Below are 17088 nucleotides of genomic sequence, written 5' to 3'. Positions count from 1 at the left end.
AAGTAAAGATATTATATGCTTAAGGAACCTTACTTTAAACACAAAGTTCTGTACTCTGTAATCTAATTTATGCCACCATTAAAATAGCATATATAAGAATTGCAAGTGAAGCTAGCTGCTAGCGTGACTGAATTAATTAATAGTAATGCTACATAAGTGTGTAGGTATTATGCAGGTGTTTTGAAAATGAGTGAGGTCCATTATTAAAAAATTAATTTTTTTTTTATATAAGTCTTGTATTTATTCATTTTTTAAAAAAGTGATTGTACTTGCACACTCACAACTACGAATATCATTTATGTATGAGGTGATCAGTGGAAAAAAGTAATAAAGTGCGCGCATCATATCCCTTAAAACTTAGAAGTGTTTGTTCCAATTTTAGGGTCAAAGTTTTTACCACGAAGTGAATTAGATTTATAAGTTAGAGTGGGGCTACTATGCCGCCCCACTCTTACCGCTGGGGTACTGCCTAGTGGTTTTTTTTTCTTTTTTTTTTCACATTTTTTAATATTTTTAAATATTTTTAAAAATAAAAAAATACATCAATACATTTAAAATCACTTCTTTAATCATGAAGTAAAAAATATATATATACATTTAAAATCACTTTCTTAATCATGAAGTAAAAAATATATATATATATATTTTGACTAACGATCAAAAGGAGTTGTAAGTGTGGGACGCAAACTAATTTTTCCCTATAAATTAACATCCACCATTTCAAGTAAGGAATATCTTACAATTGACAATATTGACTAAATTAAAAAATTGACTAGATTTAAAATACAATTTTATTTCTTCTAATATTAATGTTAAAAGTGATACATTCATAATAAATTTTACAATTTAATATATCACAATAAACTATATCAACTTATGAAAATATATTTGTGAAATTTTTTTGTCACTAAATTATTTTTTTTGTGGGGAATAACTTCTTAATTGACAACTCCAAGTCCAACACGTGGTAACTACTTTATCTTACGTGCCGTCACTTCGTTCGTCTGTGATGGCTCCGAAATCTTGTATGCAGTAATACGTGGGCTCCGATCCAAAACATTTAATGAGTTAATGAAACGGCCAAGAATCCTCCGAAAATCCAAATTCATCCAATTAATCAAACTCTCTGTGTTTCTAACTCTATGTGTAAAGCTGTAATTGGGGCGTTTAGCTTAGCGTTTTGATTTTTTCTTGTTCTTGAGATTTCTTAAACCCGAGCTGCGAATTGGGTTTGATTCGAAACGTGGACCCAAAAGTTCTTCGTCAACGTCGTCATTGGCGAGACGGACCACAAGTACATCAAGAATGTATATATTTTTTGTTTAACACATAATCATCGCCGTAAAAATAGATAACTGCAAACAGGATGACAATAAAGATCTCACCGTGTGAGTATATGCAATAAATAATCGGAGAGGAATCTTTACCATTAACGCTAGTCAAAATAGAGCTCTCATAATTAGGAACAACGTAATCAAATTTTGTCAAAATTATACCACAAATAATTCTCAAAACTTTGACGGAAGTGTGAGAAAAATTCCTAAGGTTCCGTTTGGATTGAGAAATTATTTTATCGTATTTCATCATTACAATTTTCTTAAATTTTCATATAAAATATAATAAACAGTTCAATTTTTTCAAATCTCAATTTAACTTTTCCAAATTTTAAAATAATAATAATAATATTAAAAAATAATATTCTACTAATATTTTATTCAACTTTTAATTTTCATCTGAAACCATCTCATTTCATTTCTAAATTCAAACGAGCACTAACTCTTCCGTAGGTAAGACGTACACTCCCTTTTCTTTTCTCTCTCTTCACCCACACCACACACTAGTACAACCTTTTAATTACCAAAATGACATGGTACATTAGGGCTCGTTAATTTGGGAGTGAGATGAGATGAGAATTTTATGAATTGCAATAAGATAGTTTATGAATAATAATGAGATAGTTGAATTGAGTATTTTTTAGATTTTGGAAAATGAAAGAGAAAAAATTGAATAAAAACTATTGTTAGAATATAGTTTTATAATATTATTTTTATTTGGAGATTTAAAAAAGTTGAATTGTTTTTTTTTTTTTTTGTTTGAAAGTTTGGAAAAGTTTTAATGATTAGTTTAAAAAATTTGTAATGATTAGTTTGAAAATTTTGTATTCGAATTATGTTTGGGAAGTGTATGAGATGAGATGAGATGAGATGAGATGATATGAGAATTTTGGGATGAAATATATTTCTAAACAAACCTCTTTTAAGTGGCTAAAAGGGATTTCCCTCACATGAAGGGACTCACCCAACAATTTTTTTTTATTTTCTTCTTTGTAACACTCTTCCTTATGTGTGGACTTAGACTCTTTCTGTCAATGAATGAACCAAATATGTGAAATATTTAATCAAATGGGTAAAGAGTACAGAGTCAGTGTTCAAATTCAGGTAGTATCTCAACTCAATGTGGTGATTGGTCCTCTACCTTCTTTGATCAGCTGGTTCCTGTGGCTCGCCAGATGTAAAGCTCGCATGGAGAGGGTTTTTGAAACCAGGGAGCAAGTATGCTTTAAAATCAAGAATCTCTTATATCAAATCCTTCAAAACAGAACGAATAAACCTTTTATCAAGTGCACAGAAGATGCAATTTTGAAACAACTTGGCTTAATGAAAATGCATGTCAAGCATAAGAGTATTCAAATTTTGAAATGGATGCGACCAGCTCAGGGTTATGCCAAACTTAATGTTGATGGAAGTAGTCTTGGAAATCTTGGAAGAAGTGGAGGCAAAGGTATCTTTAGAGATGCGGATGGGCACATGATTTTTGCTTTTGTCAGATTCTATGGCATCAGTTCCAATAATAATGCTGAGATCAAGTGTAACAGCCCGCCTAATTAACCCTTAGGATTAACCCTTAAACGCTTTAGATTAGGTTTTAATTTTTGTTTATTGCTTACATGAAGGTTGATAGTGAGGTTAGTCTTAACCTTGGCACATAGTACCATTAAGCTAAGGATTAGAGAAGCAAGCCCATTAGTGAATTTGGTGAGACTTTTAGGACCTTAAAGCATTCATGGGCCTAGCCCAAGAAGTCTTGAACCAAGCCCATAAGGAATTTAAGACTTGGTAGCTAGCCTTGGCCCAAGCTTAAGGAAGGCATAAGGTCTTTGGGCCAAACTTGGTTTAGAATGGATCTATGGCCCAATTAGGCCAAGTCAAACATTTTCAAGCCCATCTTAGTAGATCTTGAGGTTTCTTTTCAACTCTAAAAATCTAGAAATGAGGCCCTCTTATTCAAGCCCATGAGCTCATAAGCCATGAACCCACACACTTGGCTCTTTAAAGCCCTCAAGGCCCAAAGCCATATTTGAGTTTATTTCACCATTCAAGACCAAAAGTTCAGTACACTATACCATTAGTTTCCTTAAGCCCAAAACCTACCCTTAGTACCCAAATTAAGTTTTGAAAGTTGGCTAAGACCATTAACCATCATGCTTGAGGTTAGTGAACTTTAAGCCATGTTTTGAAACTTAATTTTGTTTAATCTTTTCTTAACCTTCTAATTCAAAATTTTCTTGGTTAATTATTTCATTTAATCATATATAGAAATTACTAATACCTTAGCTAAACCTCCCCACATGTTATTAAGGAAAATGACATGTTAAACCCCAAACTTTGCATCAATAGGCTATGTGCATTGTTCTTTGAATACTTGGATTGTTTTGCCCTTAGATCCAATATTTTTGTATCTTGACCTCAAGGGTAATATGATCCTTAAATACCTCATGAGACCCCTTCAAACCCAGTTTGAGCCTTAGACGAAATTGGTTATACAAACCAATTCAATTGACCAAACTGAGTGCACCTTAGTCTAGTTTGAGTGGGAACCTGTAGGGTTGTAATTTAACCAACCATATGCCATGGTTGAGCCACCACCCCATGCCACCTCCTTCACCACCCAATCCCCAAGAGGTCTCATGACCATCATGAAGAATTTGACGCTGTTTTTCCCACCCAAAATCATCCAAAACCAAAGTCTAAAATCTGCTAACCAAAACCACCTGAACCAGCCCGTTTGCAAGGGTGGTTTGATTGACTTCTTGTCATCTGAACCAACTTTTCCTCCCCTCTTGAACCCTATAAATGCCTCCCTCACTTTCTAATTTCCTCCACACCTCATCTCCAAGATTCCTCTTGAGTTTTGAGAGCATTTCTCCCCCTTAGGGAGCAATAGAGTGAAACTAAGTGAGTTTTGGTGAGTTCTTGAGTGTTCTTAAGCAAGGCTGTCTTGAGTGCTTGGAAGGCCATGAAATTTGTAAGTTTTCTTTCTCTTGATATTAGTTAATTGGTATGAAATTTGGTTGAGTTTTGAGAAGGTTATCATGTTTAGTTCAAAATTGGGTCATTTAAGGGTGGTTTGAATGTTTAAATGTTTTTAAGTGAAAAATTAGCTATGGAATATCTTAAGCATGATTTATTAATGTATTAGAATGATTATGGAAGGTTTGAATTGTGATTAAAAGCATGTCATAATAGGTTTTAAATCTATCTTGTTTTGATTATCAAGTATGAATCGGTTTTGAATAAATTGGAGACTAAGGATATTTTAGTCATGATTAAGTATTGGGATGAACTTGATTACCAAATGATTAGTCTTAATTATGTCATTAAAGATGTTAGTGATCATTTGTGATTAAAGAAAATCTCATACGCATGCATTCATAGGGATCAATAATTGAAAACAGACTTACGCATCAACTAGAATGCATACCACGGGTTGGGATTGTTTGGGAAAGTTCTACTTTGATTTTTGAAAATCTAAAGATATAGATGATTTTAGAATGTCAGAAATATGAAGTCCATGAATTTTGGTTAAATTTGGAGTTCAATTACAATTAGTGAAAATTTAGGGCCTTAACGACAATTTTTGAAAGTTTAGGTGTATTTTTGTAAATACCTATTTTTGAAACCTTTGATTTTGAATCTCAACCATAGAAGTATTAATTCTAACTTAGTACGTACTTGATTTCAGCTGCTACAACGTTTTTCAAATTACTCAGAAAGTTTGTAAGTTGGTCTCTAACTTACACCTTTATAAATTATTTATGAATTATTAATAAATGTTTCATTCATATTTCAATTATTATTTTGAGAATAAATATCATGTTATATGATACATTAAAGTGCATACTTACATGACATGTGATATTTTTCACCATTTTTGTATATTGCATCTATAAATGTCAATTTTACAAGAAAACTTGCCACATATGCACATGCTATGAAAAACATTTTTCAAGCATAACATGAAAATAAAATTTTTCAGGATCTCAAAGAGGCTAGGATGATGAATTATCCTAGTAAAATTCCTCTGTTGACTCTGGAATATTTAAGAATGGAGTAGTGACCCCTGGAATGACGAAAAACAGTCAACAAATTTCGAATGAGTTTTTTTTAAAGAACGCCGAAGCGAAATCAATATGTTATGACACCTAAGACTGATGGGTGTATACGTTATGATTTTTATGAGTCTATAGACAATGTAGTTTCGACATGAGTTGTACTACGGTCACCGTCAGGTATTCACAATACATATGAGGAACTGTGACGTTACCACACATTATAATGTTAATTATGAATTGCTAATAATGATGAAAGTAAATGATGAAATTTTATGATGAAGTTATGTTTTAAAAAATGATGGCAAAAATGTTTATTAAAGGAAAACCTGTGTCTCCATTTTTCTAAAATGTTGAGGAATCTGGATGGAAGACATTCTTACTGATTTTTCTTCTTCATTTCATATATTGCATATTTATCATTCTTCATTTTTAATTTATCGTTTTGCATGTTGGTTGTTTAACTTACTGAGATTTTGAATAAATCTCACCCATTGTGGGACCACTATCATTCCACTTGGGAATGATAGAAGTTGTGCTAAGTCTTGAGGAGATTGAGCTAGATGGAGCGCTGGATCCGACTAATTGAGGAAGAGTCGGACCTTGAGAGGAGATTGAATTTAATCCTGATGTTTATAACCTAAGTCCTTCATGCTTTAGACTGCATGAAGAGAATGGTTTGACTTTAACTCTTAGTTATACTAAGTCAATAATACATTGGTATTTTGAACTTGATGTTTACTAATAAAATTTGGATTTTTTAGTTATTCTGGCATAAGTTATACTTTCACTTTTATTTCTGCTGTGATTATTATATACTGTCAGTTGCATACTAGGATGTATTGCATATTACCTATCATGTATGAGGGTATGTAACTTTTGTGTTGCATGTTTCGACACTCTGAGTCTCCATTTTATCCCAAGCGAAGGTTGGGAGCATCACATCAGGGCTCTCTCGGATGGCCTTAATTTCTGTGTACAAATGAATATTACGCATATCAAAGTTGAAACAAATCCTAAATTGGTGGTCAAGTGGTGGGACCAGAATGACCAAGTCCCTTGGAGGAGTAGTCACATGTATTGGCATGAGACTAAGTTGAAGGCTAGTTCGCTAGTGATGAGGATCTCCCATACTTTCAAGGAAACAAACCACGTAGCTAACATATTAGCCAAGTTGGGAGCTAATGGTAATGATATTTTCTTTGCTAATAAACATGGTTTCTCGATAGACATTTTGGGCGCTCTTCGATGGACCAAGCTGGATTACACATTATTTGACTCAAATAACAGCTTCGTATATGTTTGCTTTCTTTTATTTTGTTTTTTCTTTAATTTAACAAGATTGCTTGATTTTTATGCGGTTATGTTTTTCGATGTTTCTTATTTTTTCGGTAATATAGATAACTCAAATCTTTGTGTAACATTTAGACTTATAATGATATTGTTTCTATACATGGGTTTGGATTCTATGATTATATGTAACCCCTAGGTATTCTAGTTGTAATCACGGTATTCTTTACTATAAGTGAGGGCTATCAATAAAAATAGGGTACCATGCTCTTCTTAAAAAAAAAAGAGTTTGAATTCAGAACCTCTGCTCTAATACTACGTGAAATATTTTCTAATTTTAAAATTTTAAACTGATGAGAAAATATAGATTTTATTATAGACAATACTAGGGTGACTACCAAATGTGCACACTAGTACATGAGTTTATTTATTTATTTATAATCATTTTTTAAACATCCTTAACCGTTAAGAAAAATAAATAAAATAAATAAATTCACTAATAGTCACTTTCTTATCTATTAAGAAAAAATAAAAAGAAAGAAGAAAAATATATGAGTGAGCACATTTACTAGACATATTTAGTAGTTATACTATCATTTTATTTTTATTATTTATATTATATTATTAGAGAGCAGGTAAATTGGGTCGGATTCAACCTACCAATTAAGAACATGGAAAATCGACCATGCGCGCATATGCGCTGTGGCGCCCTCGACCCCTATGTAAGAAAATACGGGAATCGAGACGTCGGGATAATGACAACATGGTCACGCATCCCAACGATAGTGTCAAGTGTGTGTACATGCAACAGTGTACAATAAACAACGCAACGGATAATATAAATAAGTTAACTAAGTACCAGAATTTTTAATACAAAAATCCAAAATAAATTGCCGTTAAAAAGTTATACAGTTATCCATTAAAAATATAATACAACTCATATAGATACAAGAGTGGGAAACAAATTCCATAATCCAAAAGCAACCACATGCCATTCACTTCACAGAGCCGATTCCTTAGGCTCTTCGTCCTCATCTGTATCAAAATCTACAGTATCATAAAACGGTACCACCGGTAAGTAATAACCCAAACAACTCACGAGATAAAAACATATTAATGCAAACAATATGCATGCATATAATAAAATACGCCTTAGCCTCAAAACATCATTTTTCCAGAAAATGAATATTTTTCAACACAAGCCAAAATTCCATTTTGGCCCAAAAATATAATCCGTCATTTTTCCAGAAAATGATTCACACAAAAACCAACCATTTATTGGACACTGTAGGCGGGAATCGCAGGCAGGACTATACCACCATCTCTACTTACCACCATCCCTACCCTGTGCACCGTAGGCAGGGATCAAAGGCGGGACACAACCACCATCCCTACCGCGTGCACCGTAGGCAGGAATCACTGCGAACTCTACCACCATTCCTACAGTTCCTTTCCACACAATAAGTACTTACCAGAGCACTGTAGGCGGGATTCACAGGCGGGACTATACCACCATCCTTGTTTACCACCATCTCTACCGCGTACACCGTAGGAGGGAATCACAGGCGAGACACAACCACCATCCTTGCTCACCGCCATCCGTACCGCGTGCACCGTAGGTGGGAATCACAGGCGGAACTCTACCACCATTCCTACAGTCTCTTTCCTTTCTATCACATGAAAATCTAATTTTCAATAAACACATGAACATGAATGCAATTACACGAAAATCCAGTTTTCATTTACAAACATGAAAATGCTTGCAAATATGCCATGTACATGAAACAACATCAATATCCAATAACCAACTAATGACAACACAGTCCAATCACACAAACAACTCCATCCTCCAATCCATCCGACCTCTTTACTCCTCGGACTCAGTTCGGCATAACCAACCAGTTCACAGTAAAATGAGTTAGTGCAAAAATACATTTAAATCACGAAAGTTATTTGAGAAAAATACTTACAGCGCTATATAGTAATTTTTGAAGGATCACAGAGCTGCAAGAAGTGGCAACACAGCTGCAGAACAGTGCAAAATGCACTGTGACCGTGGGTCTCAAAATTCCATTTTTAAATGGGGACAAATCAAGACTCGAAATTGATAGGGTAGGGCTTAGGGATGTCGGTAAAGCTAGTGGTGGTGGTGGTTGGCCGTGGGTGGCGGCGTAGAGGGCGGTCGAAGACCACAAAGCCCAAAACAGAGATGGAGATAGATGGGCTTCACCGGTGGTAGATCGGGGCTAAGGATGGGTGCATTGAGTTGTTAGGAGGTCGATGATGAAGTGGTGAAGAAATGGTGGCCGGAGGTGGCGCGACGGCGGCACGCGAGCTCAAAGGATGCCGCGGCTTTGTGTCATGCGTAGGGGCTCAAGGCGACAAGGGAGGAGCTGAAAATTGGAGGGGGAGGTCGCTGGAGGGAGGGGAAGCTAATGGGCTGGGCGGTGTCTCCGGACGGAGGCGCACGACGGCGCTGCCGGAGAAGGAGACAAACGAATAGGGGAGATAGGGAGTAGCTCGCGCGCGGAGAGGAGAGAGAGAGGAAAGAAAAAAGAAAAAGAAGAGGAAAGAAAAAGGGAAGGAAAAAAAAAAAGGAAAAATGGAGGGAAAGAAATGAGGTCTAATTCTCATATCTTGGGTCACAAAAATGATCAAATGAAAAAGATTTCAAAACAGCATCTCAATTAAAATAATTTAAACATAATTGTATAATGAAAATAAAATATTTAAATCCCATAATAAATTAATTTAAAAAAAAATTAAATGCATAACAATAATTAATATTAAGGAAACATATCAAATTTAATTTTCACAATTTAAAGATCATAAAAATAAACTATTTAAAAATCCGACAATTTTAAAACAAGGAATATTTTTTTTTGAATTAATAAAAATAATCATTCAATAAAAATACACTAAAATACGAGCTGTTACATGCGCACCTGACCTGCCACCTATGCACTGCAGACCTCCACTTTTCCATTCCAAACTTGTGCAAACCCTAAACAGTTCTTCTATACACAGTCGTCTCATGTAGACGTTGTGCAGTCAGCTGACGTGGCATGATGTCACGCCAGTTAATATTAAAAAAAAAATGAAAACAGAGATGAATTTGACCAAACTTACTTTCCTCTACTTCTTTCGAACGCTTCCTTTATCTTTATCTTTTCTTTTTCACTGGTGTTTCCTTAAACTCCTTCCCCAAATTCCCCAAGCCCTATTTTTCCGACCTACCAAGAAACTCTCCCTTCTCACTCTTTCACCATAAGAACTGATCTTTGAGGTAATAAAAAAAGAAATATCATCTTCTACATTTTATTAATCAATTCCCAATTATTCATACCACGTAAAAAGAGAAAAATAGCAACTCCCAAATAGACATCTCACTAACATTCAGAGTATCATAAACAAAATTCCTCAAATGCTTCTGTCTCTCAAAAACCCCTTTTTTTCTCCCTGTAAAGCATTTAGACATAGTTTTTCTATTCATTTCTTTTATGTGTATGTATATATATATATATATATATATATATATATATATATTTAAGCGGCAGCTATAGCGCCTGTTCAAAAAGGGTAGTTTTGGGTTTTGTTAGGGAAGGTGGATTCTCTTTGTTGCTTTTTCCTCAATGCCTTCATAGAAGAAGAGAGATTCTGGTTATTCTCAACAGAGCAGAGTAGAGTGCAAAAGGAAAGTGGCTAACCTATATATGAAGATGTCTTTCGATGCCATGAGGACGGACAGAAGGGGCAGCTGGGAAGAGAAAGGGGGAGAGGGGTCGGAGAAACACAAAGAGGTCTCGGGGAAGGAGAAACATAGAAGAGGGGTCGAAACTGAAGGAGGGAGGGATAGGGAAATACAAAAGATTGGATAGAAGAAGGGAGGGCTGGGGGAAATGGGGCAAACTTAATAAAATCAAAATGGCGTCAATTTTCCACGTCACCAGCCGTTTGCGAGCCATTTACGTAAGGCGACTGTAAGTAGCATTTTTCAACCCTAAAACTCAGACAAAAATATCTCTTCTGGTTTCAGTTGAACTTCAATAATTATTTCAATTTTTCGAAATGAGATATGGAAATAGAATTAAATAAGAGAAGCTAATTCCTTTTCTCGGAGTAATGTCGTCTTTAATCTATTTATTCTTAATAATATTATTATCATCTCAAATTATACTTGCCGTCTGTGACATAAAATATACGCCATTACTCAATGTTTAATATATGTCATCATGACTTAATGGATAATTATTTAAAATGCGTTAAATCAACAAGTATGATTAGAGATAACAAAATATAGGATAATGAAGAGTATTTCTCTTTTCCTGAAAATAGAGTTAAGTATTGGCTGAATTGGTATGCATGTGACCAATTACATTAAAGAATTATCTCTCATTGAGTATAATATGCTTAATTTGTTTTGCTTCATCATCACTTGTAGCAGCTTCGGCGACTTTCTTGGCCAAATATATACTTTTCCCTTCTGATGAGAGACCATGGGTATGTGTGCGATGATAGATTATGTGGTCTATTTCTTGTTGTTTAAGGTTATTATTGTTTCTTCCATTCAAAAAAAAAAAAAAAAAAAAAGGTTATTATTGTTTCTTAAGATGGCTTCGTTTTCAATTTGTTGCAGAATTGAATCCCACCTTGCAGCATTACATGCACACTTTATCACCTTTTTCATATATATGAGATCGAAACCGTGTGAAAGATCTCCGCCGCCTGTGCTGTGATAGCCATAATTCTAGTTTACCTGCTGTCAGGGAGAAATACATGAGTCAACATGATAAGGTAAGCAAATCTCTCTCTCTCTCTCTCTCTCTCTCTCTCTCTCGATCATCTCTTGCAGACAAACCTTCACAAGCTTGTTTTATTGTTCACCTATGGATGTGTAAAAAATGATGCTAATGTTTTCCTGAAATTTGTATATATGTCGGTTAATTGGTCGGCAAATGTGTTTTCTTTTTAACTGAGGTGTATTTTCTTGCTGTGTGGCCAAGAAGTATTGCCCTCCTATTTACCTACAGAATTTTTCCACATTTAGGAGTTCTCCATTATACACATTTGAAATACTCTCCACTAATGCTCAGTTGGATGAAGACTTCAACTGCGTTTGGATATTGAGATCATGAGTTTAAATGAATTGAGTTAAGTTAAATTATGAATAGTAATATTTTATAGGTCTTATGCATGGAGATGACTTTAACTTGAGATGAGTTTAAATTTGTAAGTTAAAATGTATGAAGTTGAAATGAGTTTAATTTTTTTTATAAGAAATTAAAAAAGTAGTAGGTCTCATAAATGATTAATTTGAGATAAGTTAAAATGAGTTGAATTTGGTCTAACAACCAAACACAGCCTTCAGGTCATTGATTTTAGTAGCTGGTAATTGGTTTCAAGCAATGGAATTCTTTTCTTGCTTTTTCCTTCTTTTAAACCCCACATTGCCTAATGCTCTATTTTCCTTGATTCGTAGTGAATTTTGGAGTTTCAAATGCTTTCTCATTTGCATGTAGCCAATATATTTACTTTTTTCACCCTAATTTTTCCTTAAGGGGTCGTGTTGTTGCCTAAAAAAATTAATAGCAAATCATGAAAACCAATAAAAGTAGCATGGAATGGTAGGGACATCGATCACAAAGCACCACATGCGCATGCAGAACATGAAGAATTATTAAAGTACCAATATTGTCGGATTTATGTCGCCATCTTGCATGCATTTAGCACTTTTTTCATTCAGCGACTTTTAAAGTGCGGTTGATCCTTCGTTACTTAATTCGCTTATTGTATATTGTGGGATTTATGTCGCCATCACGAAGAAATCAGGTTGAAAATAAAGTGCAGATTCTACAGTACTTCGTTTTCACGTTTTCTGTGATGGATCGGAATGTCTGATCTTTCAAGTAATCCCAGTACCTGATGTCTTGAGTAGGCAGTACGTACATTAACTTAAAGGCTTGAGTGGGCACATCCAATGTATATATAAGTTAATTCCTAGCTACTTATAAATACCTAATTTTCTATTCCACACAAGCAGTATCGATCTAACCACCACTTCTTGCACTCTGACATTTCAGATCAACAAACATGGTCGACAACAGTACAACCAACAATAACGGGCAGCAGCTACCCGGCCAAGATTTGCACCGGCGAGGTGGCTCACAGGTGGTCGACCATGATGGCCACGGCTCCATGCTGCAACCTGGTATATATATAAGAATAATGATAAGATTGCTATCTTAATACTATCTATCTACTACTCTTTTTGTATTTTATTTTTTTTAATTTTTTATTGTACTTAATAATTAAGGAAGTGAGTATTAGTAAAGTTATATGTATATATATTTTATTTTTTTCTTAGTGATTAAGGATGTTAAAAAAATACTTAAAAGAAAATGATAAAAAAAAAGAACTCAAAATGCACTTGGATAGTAGATGGGTAGTAATTGGGTAGTAACCTTATCACTATCCTATATAGAAAACTTTATCATACCTACCCTATACATGATTTTTTTTATTTTTTTCCTTAATAAGTATGCAGTGTAGAGATAATGAGCAGAAAAACTCAATTAGTTTATTAGTTTAATAGGAATAAAAAAAAAATATAAATATATATGTGTAATGTATGATATAAAGATGATGATAAGTAACAAAACCTATATATAAAAATAAAAGAATATTATATGTAAATTTTTCTAGGATGCTTGATCTGCTATGCTGTCCAGCGCGTGATACCGTTCGTATTATTATTTTTTTTAAAAGAATATGTTAAAAGTCACTTTTTTAACTATTAAATAAAAATTAATTAAAAAATATATGAGCAGTTAAAATGATGGCAAAACCATGGGGAAATACTATCATTTTCCATTTTTTTAAATCTCAAATATCTTTTATGCTCTATAAATCATATATATGCTCATCGATTGATCATAATATGACTTTTCATGGGTCATTTTTTTTAGCTTTTGTTTTGAAAACTTAAGTTGAACAATAGGGACAAGCCAAAAACACTAAACCATAAACGTTGTTTAGACTAGATTTTGAAATAAAAATAAATTTAACGGATGTTTTTGACTTTTAATATTGTTGAGATAAGGTTTTGTGATAAAATAAGTGACGTTTTTCTTATAAATTATTTGTTAGTCTATATTGAGAATGAATTATGTGATAATTAATAATCTTTATTTATTGAAAAAACATAATTGACATGTTAGATGCTTTTATTTTTTATTTTTTATTCAAACTTGAAACTTCTTATATACTCATGCACGCTTTTAAGGGATTATCTTTTAATTTTGTCCTGTATAAGTTTTCTGTCATGCATGGCTTGATAGCTAGTTGATTTATTTGGTTCGTAATTAATAATTAAAATGATGTATTTTCTTTTCTAAATATACATGAAAAGCTTAACTGATTTGGTGTTTGGTGTTCAAATTTAATTTAAACCAGAGGCGTGGCCGGTTTTGACTGCAACTGGTTACATACTACTAGCTGTGGCAGGGCCTGGGGTCTTGTCCTTGGCTTGGAACATGGCTCAGCTTGGATGGATTGCTGGTCCTGCTGCGATAATTTTGTTGTCCTTCCTTACTTGGATTGCCTCCATAATCCTCTGCGACTTCTATTTTTCACCTCATGACCCTGACAAGAGAAACCCATCTTACATGCACGTCATTCGATCCTATCTTGGTACGTAAATCCTACGAAATTTTTGTCTTTAATCAGTGATCAAATTGATGATCACAAAGTGATCGAGTACTGTTGTTGATGAAGATGATCAAGGAATTAACTAATTTATTTTTTCGGGGTGAACATATTATATTATTCTAAAAGTAACTAATTTTTTTTTTTTTATACATATTCCATAATCCTTGCATATCGTATTAATATATATATATATATATATTATATTATATAATACAAAAAGTACTATTAAAAATATAATTTCTAGATACAAATTATAAATTTATTCATACAAAACATGAAACTTAATAAAATCCAAAGAGTTTTTAACAAACAAGTAATGAGAAACCCATGCAAAGAATAATCTTTGATTTAACCCTAAATTTATTTGGCTGTTTTTCAAGGTGCCGGCCGTACTGCAAATGTCAAGATATGCTGGGTAATTCAGTACTTGAATCTTTTTGTGATTGCCAGTTTGTACACAGACTCAGCATCCCAAATGATGGCGTACGTTTGTTTGATAGATCTGATCTTGATTAATATACATTTGCCCGCTTACATTTGGAGTTTAACTCGATTAGTATAGGGCTGATAAATGCAGCATGCATGCATGGGCCGTCTACCTGGATTTTGATTTGATTTGACTTACGTACGTACAGGGATATCGAATGGGTCTCTAAATGCTCCAACAGCAACAACGTTAATGTTGATGACAGCATTAAGATACCATGTTGGGTTTATCAGAAACCGTATTACATTGTATTTGGTGTCACTCAAATACTTCTCTCCCAAATTTCCGATTTTCGTCGCTTACGTTGGCTCATCCTTCTCTGTTTCGGGGCGTTCCTAATTTTTTCATCAATTGGTGTTGGCCTTTCTTTCACCAAAATAGCAAGTCAGTATATATAACTTTTCTTTGTTTATTTCATTTATCTTAATTAGTACTGCATGTTAAATATATATAGCAAACAATTACTCTTAATATATATATATATATATATATATATATATATCAACTGTGATGGAAGGCTGGTACGTAGAAGGATTAAAATATATGTTGGAAGTCTAAAATTAGAATAAAAGAACTAATCTTTTTCAAATGACAAATTTCATTAACTATATATGTTAATATTTAATCATTTTCTAGATATATTCTGATCATTTTTAGAGATTTATGCGGGTTTTATATATATTTCACCTTGCATAAATATTACAAGGTAATAATTGGAGCATCAAGGGAAGTCTGGAGCCTCAAGGTAATATTAATATGACTCGAGCCAAAAAGACGTGGCTGATCTTTAAAGCGCTTGGGCATATATCTGACGGATTCGATTTCTCTAGCGTCCTTCTTGAAATTGAGGTATATATATTTAATTTCATCTAAAATGTTAATTCGACTTACAATATGAGATAACCAAATTGTAAAACAGGACACAATTGGCCGTGGACTTCCAGCACAAGAGGCCCAGAAAATCATGAGGAAGGCCATTCATTATGGCCTTCCAGCCACAACCTGTGTGTACCTGTTTTTTGGCTGCCTCGGTTACGCTGCTTTGGGAGAGGATTCCCCTGAATACATATTCCTTTATGGCTTCTATAAACCTCATTGGCTTCTAAACATAGCAAATGCGGCAATGGTACTCCACTATGCAGGTGCATACCAACTTTTCATCCAACCCATTTTCGCAATGTTTGAGAAAGCTGTTGTGAAAAGATTTAGCCCGGATAATGAATTCATCAAGAGGAAAATTAAAATCTGGACCTCCGAATTCAAGCTCTTCCAGTTGGTTTTGAGGACATTTTTCGTGATCGTGACCACTTTGTTATCAATGTTTCTAGCGATTTACTTGGACATTCTTGAACTCATTAAGATTCTAGCATTTTGGCCCATCGTATTTTACTTCCCTGTGAAGATTTATATAATGGAAAAGAAAATACCAATGTGGAGCGCAAAAGGTCTGGGGCTTCAGATAATGAGTTTCGGGATCCTCATCGTTACCATAGCTGTAGCTGCTGCCAATATTGTCGAGGTTTTTCTCGAGGATTCTTATAATCCAATCATGCCGAATCGCTATCCCGGCTAGGGAAATCTAGAAAATGTTGATCTGCTAGCTGACTTACTTTGTAATGATCATATCGAGTGTTGCAGCCAACCTGGCCTGGAATAATATAATGTCAGTATATATGTAGCTAGGTACGTACCGTAAGATAATTGAATATCATGGGAAAATCCTCTCATACAATGTGAAGGAAAGACATGCTAAATTTATTTATATTGTATAGACTTGAGATAAGATTACAGAGGATATATTAGAATTCGAAATTCAAAAGACTATCTATCCAAGTATTTACAAATTTTGAAACTCATGTTATCTGTTGGATGTTTGATAACAGGTGAACATTTTGATCTGTTATCATAGTAATTGCTATTTTCTTGGGTTGAATCACATTTATTAGATTTGAATTCTTGTTGAGAGTTATCTCCTTCTGCCCACCCCATCAAGTGAAACGGCGTGTCTTGGACGTTGAGCTTGTAAGTGAGAAATTGGACCCTTGCGGTGACAATAGGTTTGTAAATATGTCTGTTAGTTGATCTTTGGTTGAAATGAATTGAACATCCAGCATTCTAGAGGAGACTTTATCACTTACAACTTGAAAATCCAGCTTGATATGCTTTGTTCGAGCATGAAAAACAAGATTGGAAGATAAATAAATAGCTCCAATGT

The 17088-nt window shown here is 34.0% G+C and overlaps 1 protein-coding gene across 1 annotated transcript; it reads left to right on the top strand.

Moving 5' to 3' along the window:
• Positions 1-12698: 12698 nt before the first annotated feature.
• Positions 12699-16446, top strand: LOC121244814 (amino acid permease 3-like). Its single transcript, XM_041143024.1, has 6 exons — positions 12699-12887; positions 14132-14368; positions 14767-14869; positions 15022-15257; positions 15580-15722; positions 15793-16446. The coding sequence occupies exons 1-6, from the start codon at positions 12770-12772 to the stop codon at positions 16444-16446; spliced, it is 1491 nt and encodes a 496-aa protein (XP_040998958.1). The 5' UTR covers positions 12699-12769.
• The last annotated feature ends 642 nt before the right edge of the window (positions 16447-17088 follow it).

This window comes from Juglans microcarpa x Juglans regia, chromosome 8S (genome assembly GCF_004785595.1).
Source record: "Juglans microcarpa x Juglans regia isolate MS1-56 chromosome 8S, Jm3101_v1.0, whole genome shotgun sequence".
NCBI classification, from domain to species: Eukaryota; Viridiplantae; Streptophyta; class Magnoliopsida; order Fagales; family Juglandaceae; genus Juglans; species Juglans microcarpa x Juglans regia.
The sequence above is the reverse complement of the archived record's forward strand: the minus strand, read 5'-3'. Positions and strand labels throughout refer to the sequence as shown.

Excerpts from the sequence above, each read along its gene's own strand:
- LOC121244814 (XM_041143024.1), top strand. The coding sequence starts at position 12,770 with ATGGTCGACAACAGTACAACCAACAATAACGGGCAGCAGCTACCCGGC. Across the intron at positions 14,870-15,021 it reads TCAGCATCCCAAATGATGGC|GGATATCGAATGGGTCTCTA; the intron begins GTACGTTTGTTT and ends ACGTACGTACAG. Across the intron at positions 15,723-15,792 it reads GCGTCCTTCTTGAAATTGAG|GACACAATTGGCCGTGGACT; the intron begins GTATATATATTT and ends ATTGTAAAACAG.